General features: G+C 47.3%; 1 protein-coding gene across 1 annotated transcript in view; it reads left to right on the top strand.

Moving 5' to 3' along the window:
* The window catches only part of LOC138570244 (E3 ubiquitin-protein ligase TRIM15-like), a 541,749-nt gene that overhangs the window by 196,018 nt on the left and 320,987 nt on the right, over nucleotides 1–24,744 (top strand). The window contains exon 4 of the mRNA XM_069648994.1: nucleotides 747–769. Within this exon, the coding sequence (XP_069505095.1) occupies nucleotides 747–769 (23 nt within the window). The remainder of the gene's footprint in view (nucleotides 1–746; nucleotides 770–24,744) is intronic.

The raw sequence follows: 24,744 nt of genomic DNA, 5'->3' as shown, positions 1-24,744 counted from the left end.
TTTATATGAAAATGAGTTGGGTGGGCATTGCCTATATTGTAAAGGTGTTTAGAAGTGTTTTGGATCTGTATGAAAATGTTAAGGCATTAAAGGTGCTTTTCTGAAATTACAGTACTGCCATGAAATACATGTGCCAATAATGCTACCTATCCGTTAGTCCTGGGCATCACTGCGCTGCACCAAACCTTGTCATCAAGCCAGGCGGAGAACCTATTATTGTTTATAATTACATTGTGAACGCTTAGACTATTTATGCTTTAAACAAAGCTCACTTTAAAGTACTCTACTGGCTTCTGGGATTTGAAATCCAGCCTATACAAAAGAACTCTGGTTTTTAATGTGTATCTTGGAATTTGTGAGAACTCATTAAGTTAAGAACTGTTCCCTTATGCTGAGTTCTAGAGTGAATTGCTCATTTATTTTGTAAATACTGTGCCGTACTTGCCTCTTTCAATGATAAAGTATTTACATTTTAGTTTGTTTACAAAGATAAAGTATTCTATTGTTGTAGCTTGGTGTGAACATTCACTTTATTGGAGATGTTTAAAGATGCCCCATACCCACCTACGCATCGTGCCTTGGGTGCTCAACGACAGCAACCCTAATTGAATGTGTATAGGGAAGGCATGTTCCCTGTCAAGCGATGTCTGCATATGTGTAAGAAAGATTCCTTCCATGACCTATCTGCTTTAAGAATGTAGAATCTATGCTGCTGATCGCTGTTTCTTTCTTCTTCTTTCCTGCAGGAAGTCCGCAGCACCCTGAGCAAGTAAGCCCACTTTATTTATAAGCTTCTACCCTTTAAAATATCTGTGTGTTTGTGTACAATGTATGTGAAGAAGACACAAAAGTATGTCAGATTTTTCTGGGATTTCTTAGGGTAGACATGATGCTGAGAGAACAACCATTAAATTAGACCTCCACCTTTGGCGTGGAGTCCCTTCGCATGTGTCCATGTACATGTGCAAATTAAAAGATTTTATCGCGCTACAACTGGCCTGACCAGAAAGGGCTCCTGTCTGATGGTGTCTGTTACTGTGAGACTGCAATGAGCAAATGATGAAATATCTACATTTAGTTTTGCATGTGAAATATGTTTCTCCAGCATGGGGTCTGGCATGGATTCACATGCTCATGAATATTCCCCGTCGTCAGGCCGGGAATCCTCGGTATAGAAAAAATCAGTATCAGTTTCGTTTCTGATCTGTCTTTCTCAGTAGTAACCAATCACTGGTCTCTGGGTCATACTGCCCTCAGCCAATGACTGCCCTCTCCCTAAGACCCGCCCCTGGCAGCCATCCTCAGATTTTTACCGCACGTTCAAGTGTTGGGAGTCCTCGTGCTTAGCTCTCAAGCTTTTGCTGCGTTTTTGCGCTTTTTTCAGGAGATTTTCTAATTTTTTTCAGTTAAATAGAGCCTCAAGCTCCACCGTTTCTACTTCCGATCAACGGGGATCCGTTTTGGAGTTTCTACGCCCCTCAAGGGTGAACATTTCGTCGAGTTACGCTTTTGGAGGATTCCAGAAGTTCCGATGCCTACCCCGGACATGGCCCAGGAGAAAGGGAGCTCGACGCCCGGGAAGCTGTTCAGGACCTACCCTGGATGCCAGCTTCAGAATGTTTTCAAGGAGGACGAGCATTCGTTATGCCTCTACTGTCTCCATGAGGACAAGACGCACGAGGAAAAGGACTGCGCGTTTTGTGGGAACATGTCGGAGCGGACCATGAAGGATCGCCACCTCCGTCTCGCCAACTGGCTGGAAGGTAAGAGCCTGCCAGGCAAGAAGAAGAAAAAGAAGTCTGAGCGGTCTTCTAAGTCCTGTGAGGGTGCGCGGGCGACGGCGGCCCAACAAAAGGCTAAGCACTGCGAGTCCGCGGGCACCGGGAGCACCGAACGGTCGGGCTCCTTGGCTGCCAGGCAGGGGGCATCCTCCCCGGCGCCATCGACCATGAGCAAAAGCTCTGGCTCGGGTAAGAGGAAGTCCGCAAACCCGGCGAAGCTCCTGGAGAGGCCCCGGTCGATCTCGAAGATTCCGGCAGAGGGGGAGCGAGGCTCGGACCCTCCCCCCAAGGTGAAGGCCCCAGGCGTACAGAAGGTGACGTTGGCCTTAATTCACCCTGCTAAAACCTCGATTGAGGATGTTGCTGCGGCCCTGGCTCAGCCTGTGGAGGCTACACCAGTGGAGGCGCCCTCAGGTACCAGAGTCTCCCTGCCACCGCGGAGGGAGTCGTCTTTCAGGCCCATTGAGAAGACCCCCACGAAGTCCTTGTTGGAAAGGGTGGGGGAGGGGTTGGTGGGCGTCGTGGATATGGACACGACCTCTGAAGAGAAGCTCATCCAAGTCGTGGAGGAGGCCCAGCGCATCGGGAGGGATCCCGACGAGGGCGACGACGAGGGCGACGGTGACGCAGACGAGGCTCCTCAAGAGCCCTCGCTCCCGTCGTTTCCGGCGCCGCAGGACACCTCGGCGGCCATTTTGTCAGCCATCCAGTCCTTATGCTCGGAGATAAGGACTAGGTTGCCCCTTCCCCCGATGGAGGTACCTGAGCCAGACCCGACGGGGGAACCGGAGCCAGGACCTTCGGAGAGTCCACCACTTAAGAGGAGGAGGACGCATCCTAGGCCTCCTCTCCCACCTCTGCGGCCTTCTCTGCCTTCCCCCCGGTCCACTACCCACGGGGATGATACAGGCATGGATACAACTACGACGGGTACGACGACGGGACGTGTCCCCCGTCGCCCCCTGCCCGGGCATCCCCGCCCGACGAGATTGGATCCTTCCATGCTATGATTTCCAGGGCATCCGAGCTCTTACAGCTCTGCCCCGAAGAAAAGAAGAAGGAAGGGTTCCTTTACCAATGGCGCGAGGCCAAAAGGAAGACGGTCCTCGCCGTACCGCTTCTTGATGACATCTGGGATGAGGGGCTCGCCCTCCTCAAGAACCCTGCCACGGCTCCTGCAAAGAGGGACCGGTACGAGAAGAAGTACTGGGTCCCCGACGTTGCCCCCTTGTGCCTTAGCAACCTACCCCGGATTCGGTCGTTTCGGCGGCGGCCAAGAAGAAAGCGGGGGGGGCATCGGACGGCGAGGGTAGGAAGCTGGATGCAATGAGACGACGGGTCATCTCATCTGCAGCGACGACCATCAAGGCGGCCAACGCCCTGGCCATCGTAGCCCGCTACGACAGGGAGTTATGGTTCAAGATCGCCCCTCTGTTGGATTTCCTTCCAGACGCCAAGAGGACTGAGGCCCTGGAAATCTTACAGGAAGGTGAGATTGCCTCGGACCACGCCATTACGGTGGCTACAGACATCGCCGACACCGGTTTCCGTCAGTTGGGCAACAGCGTTTGCCTGAGACGACGAGGATGGCTCAAGGTGACGGATTTCCGCCAGGACGTACAGAACAAGGTTTTGGACATGCCCTTCGATGGGAACAACCTTTTTGGCAAGGCGGTTGATGAGTCCCTTCAGGCGATCAAGACGGACACGGAGACGGCCCGTGCACTGGGTGTGCTCCAACAGCGACGGCCGTCCTTTCGGAGCTCTGGAGGCAGACAGGGTGCCTCCAAGGGAGCCAGCAGCAGCTCCTCCACGTACCGTCAAGCGGCAAGATCTTCGTCGCAGGAGGCCTACAGGGGACGCGGCAAGTCAGGTGGATCCCGCCGTCGTCGCCAAGGTGGTCAAGGAGGCAAAGCGGCCTCCAAGCAAGATTGAACCGACCGTCGGGTCGGGCCCCCGCCGAAGCACCCCATTGGGAGGCCGGCTGACGAAGTTCGTCGGCGTGTGGGAGTCCATCTCCACCGACCGTTGGGTGCTGGACGCCCTGACCCTGGGGCACACCCTCGAGTTCCAGAAGAGGTGCCCCCGCATTCCTCCTGTGGCCAGGAAGGAAAATCACGTCCCTCAACTGCTGTTGGAAGTAAGGGCGATGCTCAGGAAAGGTGCCATCAAGCTCGTTCCAAAGAGGCTTCGGGGCTCCGGAGTTTACTCAAGATACTTCCTCATAAAGAAGAAGACAGGAGGATGGCGTCCCATCCCAGACCTGCGACGACTGAACAAATACATCAAGGCACAGAAGTTCTGGATGGTCACCCTCCAGCACGTGCTGGGACAGCTGGAGGAGGGCGATTTCCTGTCGTCGTTGTACTTGGAGGATGCATACTTCCACATCCCTATTCTAAAGAGACACCGAAAGTTCCTCAGGTTCGTGGTCAAAGGGCGGCACTACCAGTTCAAGGCCCTCCCGTTCGGATTAAAATCGGCGCCCATGGTGTTCACCAAGTGCCTAGCACTGGTGGCGGCGCGGCTGTGCCTGCAGGGGATCCACGTCTACCCCTACCTGGACGACTGGCTCATACGGGCAAGGACAAGGGAGCTCGCCTTGGAACACACTGCGAAGACTGTCCAGCTGCTCACGGACCTGGGGTTCTCCATCAACTTTCCAAAATCCCACCTGGTCCCGTCGCAAGTCGCCCTGTTTCTGGGAGCACAGCTCGACACAGTGGCGCGGCGGGCCTCACCGTCGGAGGAAAGGATAAGGACCATCCTGGGAAAGGTGCAACGTCTGCTGGCCACGGATGTGGCCAGAGTGAGGTCTATCAAGTCCCTCCTCGGAATGATGTCCTCCTGCATTTATCTGGTGCGCCACTGCAGACTTCGGATGCGGCCCTTGCAAGAATTCCTCGACGCCCACTGGATCCAGACGACGGGCATCTTCGAGGACAGGATCCCGCTCGACGAAGCGTTCCGTCAGGCGATACGATGGTGAGGTGTCCGCTCTCATCTGACGGCGGGAACAGGTTTCCTAGCCCCGGCCCACCAGGTGACGGTGACGACGGATGCCTCCCTGGAAGGTTGGGGAGCGTACACCGGGGGTCTCCACGCGAGAGGCCTTTGGCTCCCAGAGGAGAAGACTCTCCACATCAACATCTTGGAGCTCCGTGCAATGTTCTGGGCCCTCAGGTCCTTCCTTCCGTCCCTCAAGGGCAAGGTGGTGAGGATCTTCACCGACAACACCACCACAATGTTTTACATTCGGAAGCAGGGCGGAACCAGATCCCCTGCCCTATCCAAGGAAGCCCAGGATCTGTGGCATTGGGCCATCTCCCAAGGGATGTTTCTGGTACCCTTTCATCTGGCAGGGATAAAAAACACCATCGCCGACTCACTCAGCAGGGAGCTGCGCTCATGCCACGAGTGGGAACTGCGCCAGGATCAAGTGGACCGACTCTTCCGACGATGGGGCGAACCCCAGTTCGATCTCTTCGCGCGACGGCGGCGAACTCCAAGTGCCGGAGGTTCGCCAGCAGGTTTCCCCACCCGAGGAGCATGGGCAATGCTTTCTCGTTCCCTTGGGATGGCCTGTTCCTTTATGCGTTCCCGCCGTTGCCGTTGCTACTCCGGCTCGTCAACCAGCTCAAGAGGTCCCGGTGCAGGATGATCCCCGTCGCACCGGCGTGGCCGTGGCAGATCTGGTTCCTGGACCTTCTGGACTTGTCAGCGTCCACACCAGTCAAGCTGCCGACGGACGCTGATCTTCTCTCCAGAAAAGGAGGTGCCACTCTTCATCACGAACCAGAGTCGCTGAACTTGCAGGCCTGGCTCCTGCAGCACTAGAGTTTGGAGGATACGACATCCCGGCCGACTGCAGAGAGGTTCTTGCGAAGGCCAGGGCATCCTCAACTCTCAAGTGCTACGGACACAAATGGAAGAGGTTCTCTGTCTGGTGCCGTGCACAGAAGATCAACCCTCTGCGGATTACGGCCCCTCAAGTATTGCCGTACCTATTCTCCTTGGCCAAGGCTGGCCTGTCTCACGCTTCCATCAAGGTACATCTGGCTGCCGTCTCACGTTACACCAGAACTACAGGACGGGCGTCCTTGTGGTCTCATCGACTGGTGAAGGAATTTATGAAAGGACTGTTCCGATCATTCCCGCCGGTGAAGGCCCCTGCCCCGGCGTGGGAGCTCAACGTGGTGCTGACCAGGCTCATGGGGGCCCCATTCGAGCCTATGCATTCAGTGCAGTTGACGTTTCTGTCGTGGAAGACAGCATTCCTTGTGGCCATCACTTCTGCACGACGAGTAGGAGAGATCCAGGCCCTGTCTTGCAAGCCTCCATACTTGACTTTTCACGACACGAGGGTGGTGCTAAGGACGCACCCCTCCTTCATGCCCAAGGTGCCGTCGGACTTCCACCTCAACGAGCCCTTGGTGTTGCCAGTTTTCTTCTCGTCGCCTTTGTCGCCGGCTGAGAGGACTCTGCACTCGCTGGATGTAGCTAGAGCGCTGAAGTTCTACCTGGACCGCATGAAGAGTTTTCGGAAGACATCACAACTGTTTGTGAACTTTGGACCTGTGAATCAAGGGAAAGCTCTCTCGAAGACTTCCATTTCCAGATGGCTCTCCGGCTGCATCATGCACTGTCACCGGTTGGCAAACCGACCGTTGCCAGGCCGTCCGAGGGCCCATTCGACCAGAGCGATCGCTGCTACTACGGCGTTCCTGTCTGGTGTGCCCCTGCTCGACATCTGCAGGGCTGCTACGTGGAGGTCGACGCACACCTTCACGAGATTCTACTGTGTCGACCGGGATTCCAGGGAGGAGTCCAGAGTCGGCCAGGCAGTGCTGCGCAACCTGTTCGCCTAAGCTGAGCCTGATGAGGAGGTAAGATTTGCTTAATGTTGAGTTGTTGTATTGCTTGATATTGAGCCTTTTGCCACCTCCCGTGGTTGTGCATGTTTATACTGCTATGTATTCTTATATTCATGAGCATGTGAATCCATGCCAGATCCCATGCTGGACAAGTAACAAGTTACTTACCTGTAACTGTTGTTCTCCAGCATGGGTCTGGCATGGATTCACATGCGAACCCTCCCGCCTACCCCTCTGTGGCTCTTCACTTGGTCATACCGCCACTTCACGTGCTACCAAATCTGAGGATGGCTGCCAGGGGCGGGGCTTAGGGAGAGGGCAGTCATTGGCTGGGGGCAGTATGACCCAGAGACCAGTGATTGGTTACTACTGAGAAAGACAGATCAGAAACGAAACTGATACTGATTTTTTCTATACCGAGGATTCCCGGCCTGACCACGGGGAATATTCATGAGCATGTGAATCCATGCCAGACCCATGCTGGAGAACAACAGTTACAGGTAAGTAACTTGTTCCATCTTAAATATTGATACACTCTCTGGTTGTTTCATCAAAAGATAAATCACCTTGGACTCTAATGATGTTCCCTGGTGTACCCTTAATTGCCTGTGACATTCTAGTTATACTTACAAAATGAGCAGAGGTTGTAGTTGTATTGCTTTTTTGCTTATGGTTTGCTTTTTTTAGTTCTTCCAGTAAAGTGTATTCTTTGTGAACTTGACATGAAGTAAGGTTCTGGGGATAGAGCTTGTGCTTCTATCTACTTGTGCTATTATTTGCCAAAAACAAAACTCTCAAGAATTGACCTTGAGAAGGAAAAAAAATACTTTTTGTCAAAACGTGGGAAGAGTATGTGCCGAAACACCAACTACACAAATCACATCCCAGATTCAACAAAGACAAAACGGAGGGATGCACAGAACCCAGCACGCCACCACCAGAGGCTCTCACTGCGGCTGCATTAGGCTGCCTGCAGAGGTCAGGGGACCTACAAGAAGCAACTAGCGTCAATCTATGGGCTGATCATATGGACCCCAACAAGCTTTATCAAGAAACTCACTTGGAGGCCTCCTGCCGCAGGTTGTCAAGTAAAGGGTGGAAGGTATGGTAGATTCTTCCCCCTCCATTTTAGAGCCTGAAGTTCCCCATGCAGTGCTCCGTCCGGCTCCTTACCAGCGTCCTGTGATCCTGCAGCTGCTGCTTTCACTGTCAAACGAAGACTTCCTTCCTGTTTCAAATTTAGCGTTTTTTGCTGAAGTTCTTCTGAGTTTCTTTGTCAATTTCCACGTTTTCCTTAAGTAATCCACTCGCCTGGGCATCCACAGCTCAGGTTTTCCCTTTGTTCATTCTTTGTTTCAGGTAAGCCCATGTTTGCCAAGAAACATAACACATACAAAGCAAAGAAACAACATTCAAATTAAACTCAAAACAGCACTCGACTCAAACAACTATTCGCATACACCAGCATTCTACTCAACTACCACTTTGCACCTGTTCACACACATGAGATCAATTAACCCTTAGCACAAACCTTCCAGGTATAATGTGCTCAAACCCCACCACACACCTATTATCCCTGTTATGCTTCCTCCAAAATATCTCACCCACCACAGACTGCCCACACAAACAAGGTGGTGGCATTGCCATCATATATAAAGAGTCACTCACACTTAGGGAATGGAACACCCTACCTCTCCACGTATACACTGCATCCTCCATCACCACTTTTAGAAAGAGCCTCAAAACAAATGTGTTTCTCCACACATAACCCTGTCCCTCAACCTCCCTTCCTACCACTTGTCTATTCTGATCTTTCTATAATATTTGGCAAACATTTTGTAAATTTTGTTTCACCTCTCTCCTTCAACTTTGAAGCTTGGTCGGTGCTCCGAAACCCTCTGGGTAGTACTATAAAATATATTATATATAATAAAATAATAAAATACAAGATCTCATTAACCACATAACTATGGTTTTAAACATGGAGGCAGCTTGGCAGCAAAAATTATACTGGGTGTCCCTGTCTATCCTTGTCCTCCGCTGTAGATAGGGTTTGCCGGGGATATGGACCTCTATGTCCTAGGCAGTGAGGGGGTTAAAGCAAATACGGATAAGATCATTTAATCCTTGGTGATCCTGATGTATGTATTCATTTATTTACTGTGCATTTGAAAGGCGCTTATACAACAAGAAATTGTGTTTCAAAGCGCCCACAGGGCAAGGGGGCAAGGGAACATGGGAACAGCAGGCAGATAGAAATATAACTGATGAACAGAAAACAGGAACAGGTGGTCCAACCAGGTCTTGTGAGCATTCAGAACATGCAAGTGCAGAGCAGGGGAGGGAGAAGGGAAGGCGGTAAGTGCTAGGAGAATCCACAGAGGGGGAAGTGCCAGGGAGTAAGCCAGTTGCATGCAACATGTAAGTGCCTGGCAGAGATGACTTGGCAAGGTGTGATCACCTGCCAATAAAATAAGTGCAGGCCTGTGAGGCCTGATTCATTTAGGTTTTTCTGTTCTTAGCCCATGCAACAATAGACTGACTATCTCAGATCCGAGAACAGAACAACTCCTCTACACCATATTAAATTGGCATAACCGAAAACCGGGACAAAAGACCATGCAGACTTAAACCCGAACTGAAAACCCTCTGTCCTCCATTCTGTCTCACTCTACTAAGGTTACTTTGAACAAAGCATCAGGGCGCCATATAATCCTTTGCCCAGTAACCCACCTGGCCCAATTAATAATTGCAGTGAGACTTTGTCCTGCTAAAGAACATGCCATAAACACAGGCATATTCCCGAACTCCAGTTCTACAGTTAAGTAACTACATAAAACTCCAAAGTTCCTGCTTTTCACCAATCCCATCTCATTCCACTAGACTCAACCACAGACCCCCCCACAAAGTACCTTTCCCCACATATATTGAGATGCTTAACCTCACTCCAGTCACTACGCCACCTGGATAATCCTATCACAAAAGAGAATGCTCCTCTTTCCGATGCCATGTAACAAAGCTGCAGATACGTCCCAGTCCATGATAATGGGTTTGCTGGCACAATCAGAGAATAAAAATGTGATCTCCTTTCTTTGATTCCTTTCCCGGCAGTAACCTCCTCCCATGTAGCCAGGGGAATGCAGCCGCTACCTGATCCTGACCTTGAAGGAGGATCACATGGGGAGGGGGAGACACCCTCTAGGAGAGGGTGGTGGTATCATCTGACGAGACATGGTATCCCCTTCCCTTTCTGAAAATACAACTACAACTCCCCATGCCCTAATAGCTTATTGCAAAATTTGTAGCAAACCAGTGTTGATGGTGGCAGATTCCAACAAGGAGTTCTTTCTACAAATGGATGCTTCACAGGTTGCGTTTGGGGCAGTTCTCTCAAGATCATGATGGTATAGAACACCCTATTCTTTACATTACCAGAAAACTGTTCCCCCCGAGAAAGGAACTATGCCACTATTGAATTGGAGGCCTTGCGTCATGGTGATGTCAGAGAAAGACAAAGTGATTCTTCGCAGAGGACGTTCGGCCTTTAGAAGCCGACGAGGGGGAAGGCAGCGCCATCTTAGAATCCTCCAAGAGGCAGACCTGTACTATTGTATTTATATTTTGTTTAACTAATGGAACTGAATAGTTCCCTTTCTTTTTGCTCTTTGTTTCATGTAACGTTTTTTGGTCTTCATTTAAACAGTTTACCAGCACATTTATTAAATGAAATAGTTTTTTGGTTTTTTGTTATTTTCATGTATTTGTTCAAAAGCAATGAATTTCATGTATTTGTTAAATATACTCACTTTTGCGAAATAAAAATGAGTGAGAAAAGCTTGTGAAAAAAAGATGTTTCCAGTGTGACATTACATTGCTCTATGCTTCTCATGGCTACTTTGGGTTGCTTTAAGTAAGAATAATTAGGATATCCCGTATTGGATACCATGTGAATTGCAACTATAGCTTTATAAATTTAGTTTTTACAGCTTTTGAAACTCTGTTGTGTAACTATTGAATTGGAGGCCTTGGCAATTAAATGGGTTGGGAGATTTATGAGGAACCTTTTGCTGTGGATACTAGGGGATAGACCTCAGCGCCCTAAACAGATTATATTCAATCAGACAAAGTAGTGTCGCATGAGTATGGTAAGCAAACAGAGATTTCTAGTTCCTCTACTCCCCTTAACAAGGAATGTTAGTATAATGTTGCTTCATATTAGGTTCATGCGCCACGGAAAAATGAACGTCCACACGATATTTCTTATGAAAGCCACTCGAATCGTTATTTGGTGGTACTTTATTTTTCTGTGCAGTGGGCCTTTGTGATTACACGTGTTTCGGCGGGAAACACCGCCTTTCTCAAATCAGGGCTAGTCTTAAATTAACAACACAAATCTGTAAATTCCATTTGTTTTTTGACAATCATACGTAGAATTAAGACTAAGAAGAAAACCCCAAACAAATGCAAATATTGCAAGTCACCAAAGGAAAAAAACCCAAAAAGAATATACCAAGCAAAAGATATACATATATATGCATTTCCACAGTACGTTAATAAACGTGAAAGTTTAACATTTCTTTTTTTTTTAAAACAAAAAGGAGTATGATTCCATCCAATCATAATACATCTGTAACCCATAAAAAGTGCATTCCAGTTTGTTTCAATGACCAATGATTCATTTTGTCACAGACACGAAGGCGGGGGGAGAGGGAGGGATGTTTTAGGTGAAAAAATGCAAAAAATAAACAAGAAAACAAAAGAAAAAGATCAATGCGTGTCCCTTGGAAATAAGTACTTCTGTTTGTAGTATGCATGTTGTATATTTAAAAGTGAGTTGCAATGTATTACTCTTACCCAGTAGCTGTATCTTGATGCATAAGTAGTCTTGTGAAAATGAAAATGTCATGGGTACAATCCCCACCTGCCAGCCAAATGAACATATTGTAAGTCGCCACTCCCTGATATAAATCAATTGATTACCTCTGATTCTTTTGAATAAGTCACATTACTGTACTAAGTATTTCAAAACAAGGTCGTCCGTCGATTTTATAGCTAGCACTTACATATTGTTCAACAGAGGTCTCCTGCCTTGCTACTGTATTACCAATATTTAGAATAATTGGGTATAAATCAAAAGATTCCCTCTAGACTGTCACTGCATGATTTTCCCGTACCAAGTATCACAAAGAGTGGTTACAACATAATGTCTGGATGTTCCTCACGCCCTCTTTTCCAATTTACAATCTTTGTTTATGAAATTGAATACGCTATACAAGAGGCATTATTCAAAACGTATTAATGACTAGAAGAAAAGGGCTCCTGGTGTTGCGCTTCCCTGTCTGGCTACGGGCTTATCTCAAAAGTGCTGGCCCCTGCCGTCCGTGCAATCGATTCCTCGTTCCAACGTGGACTGGAATTCGGCCGTGTTATGTTGTATACTCGTCATGGTAACACACACAGTCCTACCTTGATTGCTATTTTGGCCACCATACTTTGGTTTCCAAAGCAGTTTCCTATAGAAATGCTAATCTAGTTACCGTTCTAGAGGCTAATTCCCATTCTTAATGCATCGGTCTGTTTCGAAATCAGTTCTACAGATATAAAGGTTATTGATTGATACTCTTATTATCGAAACATTAATTTTAAAATTAAATGAACTTGTCATATCTCATACTTATTTAAGTATACATTTTATTGAATACATAATTATCCTGCAAAAATGCATTAGTTCGAAGAGGAAAGGGAAACGCTCTTTCTCATTCTGTTCCTAATGGTTATTATTGTAATAAGTGTAAAACTATAATAAAATATTCTGTTTTGAGTGCAGATTGCATTAAAGTCTTATGTTTCAAGTGTAAGTGCCAGCTGCTGAATTCCTGCCATTATGGCTTAACCTTCTCCTAATTAATTATAAAGTAAATCTACTTGATTCATTAGATCTCATATTACAAAAAAGCAGACATCTCGTTGTCTGAATTCAGACCTCTCTCTATCGTTCTAAATTTACATAGCAATTTAGCTTCCTCCTGCCTAAGCATTTGTTCCTGGTTACTTCCCCTAGGTCCCAGTGTCACTTTCTTAAGACCTAAAAACCTAATCGTTTTTTTGTCACACCACTGGTGATTATTCTGCCAATGCTGGTCTAGGGGCAGGTTAGTGTCCTGGCTCCCGATAGATGACATGTGTTCTCGTATCCTGACTCTGATTTCCCTTATGGTACTGCCTATATACACTTGGTCAACTTGACATTTAATGGCATACATCACAAACTTTGTTCAGCAGTTAATATGATCCACAATTTTGTTTTGCTTTATTCCATTAGAGTCCTCAAGGATTACTGTATTGTCCAGTGTATATTTACACATGGAACATGTGCCACATTTCCTGAAGCCCATCGGTAATTGTGGCATCCATGTTGGAGGTTGTTGTTCTAACTTATTGGAGAAAAGAGGGACTCAAAATTGTCTTAAGTGTTCTGGCCCGTCTGAAAATAAGACAGGGAATCTTTAATGTAGTCTTTTATATAGGGGTCCAGTTTAAGAAGTTGCCAATTTCTTTTCAAAAGTTTTTGTAATACAGTTATTGGTACAATACGTTGTTATGAATCTCACTGTATCCGAATTAAGTTCAGTCTTATTCCTTTGGGTCAGGGTATATTTCCTTGTCAGTGTTTTTGCTTTTTCTTGCACTGTTATGTTTTTTTGCTGTACCTTCTAGCTTCAAATCGGGTCGATAACAGGGCACACTCTTTGCCAAAGATACTTTGTTCAGTACAGTTTCGCCGTGCCCTAATATATTCACCTTTTTAGGAATGTTTTTAATAATAGGATTGCAATGACAACTTGTAGCATAGAGTGTCGAATTTACTTCTGTTTCTTTCCTGTATGTTCTCGTCATCATTTGTTGTCAGAAATGTAGATTGTTAGGTCCAAAAAATTTACACTTTCAGCGCTGTGGGTTCCATTGAATTCAATCCCTAATGTCTTGAGATTTGCTCTTAGCGTGAACTGTTCCAATTCTTCTTCAGTTCCTTGCCAGATTAACAGAACATCGTCGGTCATTGAAACAAATTGGAATGCATTTTCTTTTATGGGTTACATATGTATTATGATTGGATGGAATCCTACTCCTTTTTTGTTTCAAAAAAATAAATAAATGTGGAACTTTTACTTTTTTTAACTAACTGTGGAAATGCATCTATAAGTATCTTTTGCTTGGTATATTCTTTTTGTTTATTTTTCCTTTGGTGACTTGCAATAATTGGATTTGTTTGGGATTTTCTTTTTATTCTTCTACGTATGGTTGTCAAAAAACAAATGGAACTTAGAGATTTGTGTTGTTACTTTAAGCCTAGCCCTGATTTGAGAAAGGCAGTGTTTCCGGCCGAAACACGTGTAATCACAAAGGGCCACTGCATAGAAACATAAAGTACCACCAAATAACGATTTGAGTGGCTTTCATAAGAAATATTGTGTGGACTTTCATTTTTCCGTGGCGCATGAACCTACTATGAAGCAATTAAATGGGTGTTAGGTAAGATTTTCATAGTAATGGTAAATCTTCCTGACCTGGGTCAACCCCAGAACATTTTGCTTTACTGTAGGATTATTTTTCCTTATACCTCTGTGTGGGAACCTCTTTCCACACCCACAGAATCTTGTACTCTTTTTATGGGTGTCCTTCTCTAGACCCTCCCTAGTGGCCTAGTGTCTTTTAAAAGTTATCCTCTTTGACAACTTTTTGGCAATAAGTGCCTGTTGTCACTGGGTTGCCCTAGGGGCTCCCCTTTTAACTTTCTATGGCAAACCTTGAGAGAACTACAGTTCCCAAGGGTAGAAAGGATCTTTGGATCCCTTTTACATTTTATTTGGTGAAACCAGCACACCCCACCTTATGTGGAGTGCTGGGGAGATACAATGTATCCCCTTTGACACTAAAACTGTAACAATTTTCTTACAGGGATAAGCTTACCTTCAATGACTGGTGGCAGAGATACCTTTTACTAATACAGTGCACCTTTACCGCGAGCTGTGTTCACAGCTGCACTAAAGGCACCCATGGGTGCTCATTTAACCAAAAAGGCCCCTGTCTTGTTTTTTCACCATTTCAGGGTTTCTTGTCCTTCCTTCTTACTTCCCTTACATCCAGGGAGTGAAATTCCTTTGTGTGATTTGCATCTTTGGCAGGAGTCACCTGGACTCCCCGCCCAGGCTCCAGTCTGTCTGTGAAGGCAGGAAGCGAGGGAGGAGTCCAAAACTCCACAGCCCTTTGTCTTCCTCCTTGCCTGAATGGGGAAAAATCCCAGTGGGGGGGGAGCTGGCTGTCCTGATTGGACAACCAGACTTCCCCTTGTTGTAAAATTCAGGGAGAGAATGCAGAGGTTGTGCTGTAGTTCCTGTTAAATACTCTGAATCTGAAATCTGAAGACAAGTCAAACACTGGAACCATAACTGAAGAGGATGATGAAGGAAAAGCGGCTGAGACGATTTCCAGCACCGGAGAGCCTGCTGTGTAAACTGAGCCTGCTGTAGCCCTTCCTTCCAATCGACTGTAACGCTCACCTGATTCCCGCAGAGGCGCCGGTCTTGACTGGGTGAATGCCGTATCTTCAAAGGTGATGTGTAACACACGGTTGGCTCTTTGGGCTGGACCTCTGTGCACTGTATGTCTGACTCGAAGAGTAAGATGTCTGCAGATAGAAAATATGGGATTAATGAACTGGGGTTATTGGGTGCCTCTCTCCTCTTCCCTTTCTCTTCTCCTGTAGAACCCCAAAGGTTAACGCCCTCACCTTAGGTAAGTGAACGCCGAGCTCTCCATCTGCCTCGGGGCAGGGTGCCGTAACCAGTTTCTTCACTGGATAAGGGTGCAGGCCTCTTGACCTCAAAGGACTGCTGTCCATCGTTAACTGCACGAACGGTAAGTTCTGGGCACTTCAAATGTCTTAAAAGTCTTTTGTAATGATATCTCTTGTTTTGCAGGGTTCCGGCGATGGCGGATGGCGAGCTGATGAGAGTTGAGGAACGAACCCGTGTGAGGAATAGAAGCGCCTGGAAGCACGTAAGTAAGCGCTTGTAGCCTGCTTCACGATGCGCACTAACTGTCCCTTTTATCTTGCAGGTACAAGTTCGGAGCTTTAGAGAAGCTGAAGGGTGCTGGAATACCCACTGGATTCGGCGTGGGAAGGAGTAATGGCACGTGAGTAATAAAGTTGCCCAATGTCTTTAAACGCACCTTCTTTTGTCTTTCAGATGCGGGATGCAGCGCCGAAGGCCTCCGGAGCGTGCAAAGAGCTGGTAAGCTTTTGTCTTTCAGATGCCGGAATGCAGTGCGAAGACCTCCGGAGCATGCGAAGAGTAGGTAAGCCTTTGTCTTTCAGATGCCGGAATGCAGCGCGAGGCGTTGGTGTCAGCCGATGGACCAGGTAAGAGATGCGCTGCCACTGAAGACCGTAGTGCTAACCTGTTCTTTCTTTGTCTTTACAGGTGCTGCTGAAGACTGGATTCCAGGATGGTAAGCCTTTGTTCCCTTAGGCCCAGGATCAGAAGCAGAAGACACGATGAGCGTTCTGCTGCAGAGAATGCAGAATAACGCAAAACAAGATTCATCCATCGGGTGTGGTTTAAATAGCCTCCTGTAGTGCTTAGGTGTCTCCTTCCACAGCCTCGCCTAGGTAAGAAAAGAGTTCCTGCTTTCCAGAAGAGTTCCAGTGTTCTGAACCTAGGGAGTGGCTCCTGCCCCACCCAACAGGAAAAGTAGTCCCAAACAGAAGAGGATCAGGGGCTCAACTGGCAGGTAAGTAAGCAGCATGGTCTGCTGCAGGTAAGTCCACCCAAGCATTATGAGCCCGGCGCTTCCAGCGCTGGGACTGGGCATCTTTATGAGCCTGGTGCCACTGGCGCCAGGACAGGGTCCAAAAGGTCTCAATTGGGACTGGCTGGCACTCGGAACCGGGGTTATGGGTCTGCTTCCAAGGGAGTCGGGCAAGTCCTGATCTTTTGGAAGCAGAGATCATGACATCGACCTGGGCACTCTAAAAACGTTGACCCTGACCCAGAGCCTGGTCAGACCCACTACAATCAAGAAGACCTGCATTTTGAGCCATCCCACGTCGTGTTGCATCCTTGCGGGGCTGCAATACCCCAATACCCTGGGACCGCAAGCCATTGTAAGGTGCACGGTCTTCCGAATCTTGCAGAAACTTCGTGGGCATCCTGCTGGATCTCCAGAGACATGAATCCAGTCCGAAAGGTCCCTTCACCAGAGTGTTGAACCTTTGTAAAGACGAGAATCCCACCAGCGATATTCTGTCTTCTTCTGTGCTCCTGTAAAATGCACCAAATCCAGAGCCGCATCCAGCGACAAATAGAACCTTGCCTAAAGCCTTCACCATTGATCCCTGCTGCAAAGTCCCTTCCAAGGTCATGTTTTCAGTCCCCACGACAAGGAATCCACCAACCAGGTTTTTGGCTGCAGATCCTGATGTTCTCCTGGTGAAAAATCTTCTTCTGTCGTGAGGTACTGTGCTGACTTGGGTATTTACTTACCTTAAGTCTCTTGTGATTCCTGTGTAGCTGTTGGGTGTTTCTTTGACTGGGAGGCCTCTCACCCAGTTTTAAAAAAAAGTTACTTACTTGTAAAAGAGTTGGTTGGTAACTGTTACTCTAAAAGTGAGTCGTTACAAAAGTTCTTACTTACCTTGAATGTGTGTTGCACTATTCTGAAAAGTATATGTAACATCTTTCTTTCCTTAGGAATTGTTTTGCCATTCTGACAGAAAGTAGATGTAAGGGTATATTACTCACCTGTGATTTAGTTTTGCCTCTTCCCAAAAGTAATGTTGTTAGTTTCACTTTATTATTCCTGTTAGGATAATTGTATGAGTGTCCCCCAACTGGGTCTTGCTTCCCCTAACTTGCTGTTAGAAAAAGTCTGCATTAGGTTTTACCTACCTAGAATAACCTTAAGTCATTCAGAAAGTGTAACATTGGGTTTTGCTTTTCCTGGTCTGTTTTAGACAGACACAAAAAGAGTATTGGGTTTATACTTGCTCCAAGTTGTTGATAATTCCTTAAACGTATTTGGGGGTTTTCTTACCTTGAGTTAGCTGTGTGCCATCCAAAAATAAGTTACAAGAGTTAATGCTTACCTCAATCTGTGTTTCACTGATCTCAAAAGCACCTTTAATTGAATATTACATCCTTAGGTTTTACTCACCTAGTATAACTGTGTGTTATCACAAAAGTAGTTGTATGTTTTTACTGTACCTACAATAACTGTTTCAGTATTCGCAAAACGTATACTGTCCAGTTGACTGATTATGTGGTTTGTTGCTGAGCATCACGGTACAACTGGTAGGGTCTACTACCCTTGAATTACTGAATGTAATCTGAAAGTAACCATACGTTTTTACTCCCCAAGAATAGGTTTGAGCTATACTGAATGTGTATGACAAGGTTTGACTTCCCTAGAACTACTGGTAGGTGTTCCAAATAAGGTTTATGCTTTGGTCTGTGTAACCTCAAGCATAGTGGCTATATATAATGTAATAGTACTTATTTCCCCCAAGATTTGTCTAGGCCTACGTGTGTATTTAAAATTTATTTTTACAATATCTAGTATTTCTTCGGACCTTTAGTTAATTTACTTGTATAGCGCGCCTAACCCAAGGGTATCTGGGCTCTTTAGTTGAGACAGGTTACGTATTACATAATTACTATTTCTGAGGCTTGTGGAATGTGCTTAGATCACATGCTGTGCATAGGCCGACATCTAGTGGAAGCTGCAGAGTATTACAGTAGTTTTTTTCGAAATTTGAAAAAGGACGTCGACAGGGCGTGCCAGTAATACTATCCCCGCTGTACCCATGGACCTTCACGCGTCGAGGTCCCTCACATTGTATTTTTCTGCCATACTAGACGGAGGCTATTTGGCGGAGTTCATCTTTCGGCTTACCGCCATTGATTATATATTAATTACCGAAAGTTTCTCTTACTATCCTTTATATCACAATTACACCGACTATTGAGTTCTTCCAACAGCGGTGAAGAGACGACCGTCGAAGACTCCCGGTGATGGATCGGTCTGGGCTGGAAGGCCGCTTTGGCCCTCACAATAGGGACAGAGAGGGGAGGACAGAACGTATTTGCCCCTTTTCGTACACTAGCCTCAACTAGCTACCGTGTCATTCCTTTATGGATAGGACCCCCTTTAAACTTTGTCCTAAGTGTAACAGGAAGTTCCTGTGGGTTGACACACACCTTGTGTGCAACCTTTGTCTCCCTCGGGATCACATCGAAGGGACCTGTCGGGCTAGTAAGCTCTTTAAACCCAAGATGCTCAAAAAGGACCGCTTAACTAAACGCTGGGCCCACCACACCATGCAGTTCGAGGCCATCATGGACGTGGAGGGGACCTTCAGTGACGGCAGCAACGCTGCAGTATCCGAAGGCGACTGGGTTATTCCGGTTTCCCAAGTGCGGGCCCCCGACCTCAACAGACAGGCCGGCTGCCTTGTTATGGGGATGACACCAGGCGGCGGAAGCACTCTCACAACCCCCTCCACCAAGCACACAACCCATGGCCGAGACTCGACACACGTGTCGAGCAAACGGCAACACACAATGTCTAGGGAGAGGTCAGTTGAATCGCTGTCCTCTGAGCATTCCAGATAGAGATCGCCACATGACAGGCCATGGCTGTCGAAAGACAGAACAGACATTGTGGGTAAAAACATTCCCGAACGTAGCACGTCAGCTGATGAGACTTCAGATCTGACCATAGTCGAGATTCGACGTTCTGTGTAGATATCGGTTAACAAAAACATACAGGCGGTACTAGCCTATCTAGTAAAAAAGCACATCTCAGAAGGCCTAGTTAAATCAAGGGCGTCTAAGAAGAGCTCTTCTAAGACCCCTCATAGGGATAAATCACAGAAGGATAGGTCCCCTCACAGGAGTAAGGAACCTCAGAAACAGATTCCCTGTCTTCAGCCTTAAAAAAAAAAAAAGGCTACGCCTTCTACTGTAGTCCCACTCACTTCTGAAGATTTAGGTCTCCCATCTCAACCAGTGGTCATTCCTAGCTCTGCCCAATGGTCAGCTGAAGATATCGATAGGATCATGAGAACTTTTATGAAAAAGACCCTAATTACTTCACAAGCTTTCACTCCACCCCTCTCCCCCCACAACAGAGCCCTCTGGGTCTCAGAGAACCCTGTTCAACCCCCTGCTAAAAGTTCTCGCCCCGATGAGCTAGAGCAAGATCCCACAGTCATTGACCTATATGACCCAGACACTGATCACGAAGACCTCTATGTTCAAGAGGCCGCAGACCCTTATTATGGGGATAAGGAGGTTGAGGGGGGTGACCCAGATACAGACTTGCATAACATGGACTCCCCTGTTAATCAGGACCCCCCCCCTGTTATAGACTCACCCGTAGATAATCAGCCTCTTCTGAACGAAGTGCTCATCAAGGCGGCTGAGCATTTCCAAATATCAACTCAAGAGGATCAACAGGACAAGGATTTTGTTGACGAAATCTTGGGAGATAAAAAGGCTGATACAACCCTCGCTGGAAACATGCAATCAGACGCGGGTGGTGAACCCCTGCGTCAAATCTTTTCAGACTTGCACAATCAGACCCGCTATACATCAGGGGCAACTGAAGCCTGACTCGCTCGTTATTACTACAACAAGGAAAAAAGCTGTTACTCCCCTAGCCTCCTCTGAGGCTCCTCCAGACAAGTAAAGTAAAAGGCTGTACACAATGGACAGGAAAGTGGCCTCTTCCGCTGCATTCCAGACCAGGATAGCCAATAACTCGACTCGATTAGCTAGTTACAACTGCCACAAATGGGATGAGGTCTCAACTTTACTCTAATCAGCCCCAGAACCCCTCAAAACACAATTAGCACTTGTGGCTGCAGAAGGCAGGGCAGTTTCAAGCAGCTTGCTAAAGAGCAATCTTGACGCCGCAGACAACGCTGGCAGATTCATAGCTGAGGGAACCATTATTAAGTGTCACGCTTGGTTACGCCAATCCAGTTTTAAACCAGAGACGCAGGCCACTCTCATTAACATGCCTGTCAAGCCCAACATACTCTTTGGTAAGGCCGTTGAGGATACCCTGAAGACTGCCAAAGAAGAATATGATACACTAAAATCATTGGGCCAGCTGACCAATAAACCTTCTGGCCAGAGGGGAAACAGCAATTTTCGTCGCTCACGAGGACAAAATTCCCAGAGGGGTTCCAGCTATAATCCAAATCGTGGAACAGCCTGGGGGAACAATCAAGGCCAGACCTCTCAGAATTACCAGAGAGGATCGCGCAGATCCCGCGGTCGGAATGGGCTCCTCCAGAGGTGGTAAGCCACCTCTGAAACAGTGACATCCTGCTTCAGGTGCCCTCCCATGCCTCTCCGGTAGGCATTTCCAACTTCAACAATGCATGGGAGGGTATCAACTCAGACAGATGGGTGCTGTCCACTGTAGCGGGCGGGTACTGTGTAGAGCTCCTTGAGCGACCCCGGAACCATCCCCCACATCAGAAAACCCACTCCAAAGAAGCCCAACGCATTCTCCTCAAGGAAACCACCACGCTGCTCCTAAAGGACGCTATAGAAATCGTCACCCAGGTAAACAAGGTTATTTATTCAACCTACTTCCTTGTGCCATAGAAAGATCTAACAATGCACCGAATATTAGACTTACGCCCTGCAAACAAGTATGTCAAGCCACAAAAGTTTGCGTGACCATGCTACAAGAAATAATACCTCTGCTAAAGCGAGGGACTACATGGCAATACTGGATATGAAAGATGCCTATTTTCATATTTCAATGTTCCCAGCGCACAGAAGATTCCTGCATTTCAAGATAGCGAACCAGCACTACCAATTCAACGTACTGCCCTTTGGAAAAGCATCTGCTCCAAGGGTATTCACAACGTTACCGGCGGTGGTGGTCGCACACCTGGGCAGGGAGGCAATCCCAGTGGGTACGACGTCCTTTCATCGCCTGCATGTTCATCCCAAGGCATTTTAACGTGCACATTCCATCAAATGTGCTCATCAAATTTTTTAGTGGGGGGGGTGGGAAAGGGCAGATAAGGGTTTGGGCAGGTTGGAAATAGCAAAAATAAGTGTGGGAGGGGGTGTCGAGGGGGACCCCCCCCCCCCACAAAAAAAACGATGAGCTTTTTCGATGGAATGTGCACGTTAAAATGACAGGGGATGAAATTACAGGCGATTAAATGACATGGACCCATCCCAGTGTACCCTTACCTGGACGACTGGCTGATTACAGGGGAGACTCCCCTTATTTGCAGGCAAAACATTCAAAGAACTATCAACCTTCTCTATCAATTGGGCTTCTCCATAAGCGAGAAAAAATCGAGCCTAGTGCTAAGCACAACTAAACAGTTCCTAGGAGCTGTCATGAACTCAGTAGAGGGGTTGGTCTTTCCATCAGAGGAAAGAGTCCAAAACATGTTAATGCAAATACCTCATTCTCAAGCCGACCGCCAGATAAGCGTACGCAAAGCAATGCGCTTGCTAGGCATGATGGCATCATGCATTTACCTGGTACCACACACGTGCCTGCGCAGCGCATGGAACTAATGCAGGAGTGGTTGGCGAAACAATGGTCTCAGGCAACTGGTCAGTGGGACAATCTAGTGGTCGCTTCGCCAACACTAGTAGAAAACCTTCGATGGTGGACAAGAGAAAACCTATTAAAAGGCAAACCCTTCCACGATCCAGAAGTGCAGGCGGTTGTCGCAACAGACGACTCACTCGCCGGGCAGGGGGCTCATTACCTTCATCACACAGCACATGGTCTGTGGACTCGTGCTACGGCTCAGAACTACATCAACCTGCTGGAACTAATGTCGATCTTCAAGGCCCGTCAGACATTCCAGATACACCTAGCAAACCAGTCAGTGCAAGTCCTCATGGACAGCACCACAGCGATGTTTTACATCGACAAACAGGGGGGTACACGTTCTCCAAATCTGTCCAAGCTAGTGCAATGAATTTGGAAATGGGCACTCAAGCAGAAGATATTCCATTCGTCGCAGCACGTTCCAGGAGAACTGAACTCACTGGCAGACTCATTGAGCAGAGATCCCCTGCCAGAGGAGAACGAATGTCAACTAGACTCGGGGGTCATAGAACACCTAGTCTCACTATGGGGTGTCCCCACAATAGACTTGTTCGCTACAAGCGAAAACAGACAATGCCCAGAGTTCGCGTCCAGGTTCCTCCAGCCAAGCTCCAAGGGGAACGCCCTATGGATGAACTGGTCAGGGAAATGTGCTTATGCTTTTCCCCTGGCACCTTTTTATGAACAATGTGGTCAACAAGGATCAAGTGACGCTCATCCTAGTTACTCCTATGTGGGCAAGACAACCCTGGGTATCCACATCTGCGCAAACTGGCGATGTGCAATCCCATCAAACTCCTGTGCCTGTACAATCTGCTCACTCAGCACGGGGTGTTAACAGTGCACCCTCAGCCTCAATTTATGAACTTAGCAGCATGGCTCCTGAAGTCATAGAGTTCGTACATCTCAACCTACCTCAGAGGTGTATGGATATCCTTAAGGAGGCATGAAAATGTAACACTACCCCCTTATTTCGACAAGTGGAAGAGATTGTAATTTGGAACCAGTCTAAACAAATTAACCCCATTGTACCCCAAGCCACATTCTAAATATGCTCCACTTGCTAGATTCGGGGCTAGTATTCAACTCGATTAAGGTCCAGCTGGCCGCCCTGTCGGTTTACACCACCTCCCACAATAAAGTATTGTGGTGGAAAGTGCCGGTCATCAAGGTATTCATGGAGGGAGTAAAGAGTTTCCACCCTCCAATTTCAAACCAGCCACCAGGTTGGGATCCCAATGAAGTACTCTCTAAGCTCATGGGACCCCCTTTCGAGGCTATGCATAAGTCAAGTCTTAAACACCTAACTCACAAGACTGCCTTCTTAGCGGCCATTACTTCTATAAGAAGAGTTAGTGAAATACAAGCATTGTCAGTGCAGGATCCTTTCTTTGTCATACACAAGAAAAAACTGGTTTTACGGACACATCCTAGGTTCTCCCCTAAGTTCATCTCCAAATTTCATGTAAACCAATTGAGCTTCCGGCTTTCTTCCAGAGCCCCCAAAGCTCAGCTGAGGTAAAACTCCACGCACTAGGTGTAAGAACGGCGGTCCTTTACTATATAAACAAGACCAGACCGCTAAGGAAAACAGACCAACTGTTTGTCTCTGTAGCCCCAGGCAGAGAATGTTTGTCTCCGTAGCCCCAGGCAGAGAATGGGATTGCATTTCCAAGAATGCCATCTCCAGATGGATAGTCAGGTGCATACAACTGTGCTATTCCCTTTCAGACAAGACACTGCATTTCACGCCGAGAACTCACTGCACAAGAAGCACAGGAGCTACTCTGGCATTTATTGCAAATGTCCCTTTAGATAGCATTTGCAAAGCAGCTACATGGAGCTCAGTACACACCTTCACTCAGCACTGCTTCATTGACACACATTCCAAGACAGATACACAGGTGGGACAAGCGTTTCTGAGACATCTGTTCGCCCATGAACCTTCTCAACACCCACCACCTTCTCTTAACACTGCTCGCTCATCTATGCACAGCATGTGATCTAAGCAGATTCCACAAGCCTCAGAAAAGATACATTACTCACTGTAATCGTATTTCTGATGTGTGTATCTGCTCCGATTTACATGCGCCCACTCTTCCTCCCCTCAGAGAGAAGGCGCATAGATGCTTATGAGCTTGTCTAATACATATCTGCTTGGATTTCTGCTTGGATTAATCTGTACTCACGCTACACTTCATGCTACCTCATGTCAGAAAAAATAACAATCTGAGGGACCTCGATGCGTGAAGGACCATAGGTACAGCGGCCGGATGTCACACTAGGGATAGTACTACTGTCACGCCCTGTCGACGTTCCTTTTCGAATTTCGAAAAACCACTATAATACTCTGCAGCTTGCACTAGATGTCGGCCTATGCACAGCATGTGAATCTATGCAGATAAAAGCATCCGAAATACGATTAT

Source organism: Ambystoma mexicanum, chromosome 2q (assembly GCF_040938575.1).
Source record: "Ambystoma mexicanum isolate Mex_15411 chromosome 2q, UKY_AmexF1_1, whole genome shotgun sequence".
Classification (NCBI taxonomy): Eukaryota; Metazoa; Chordata; class Amphibia; order Caudata; family Ambystomatidae; genus Ambystoma; species Ambystoma mexicanum.
This window is presented reverse-complemented; position numbering and strand designations above follow the sequence as displayed.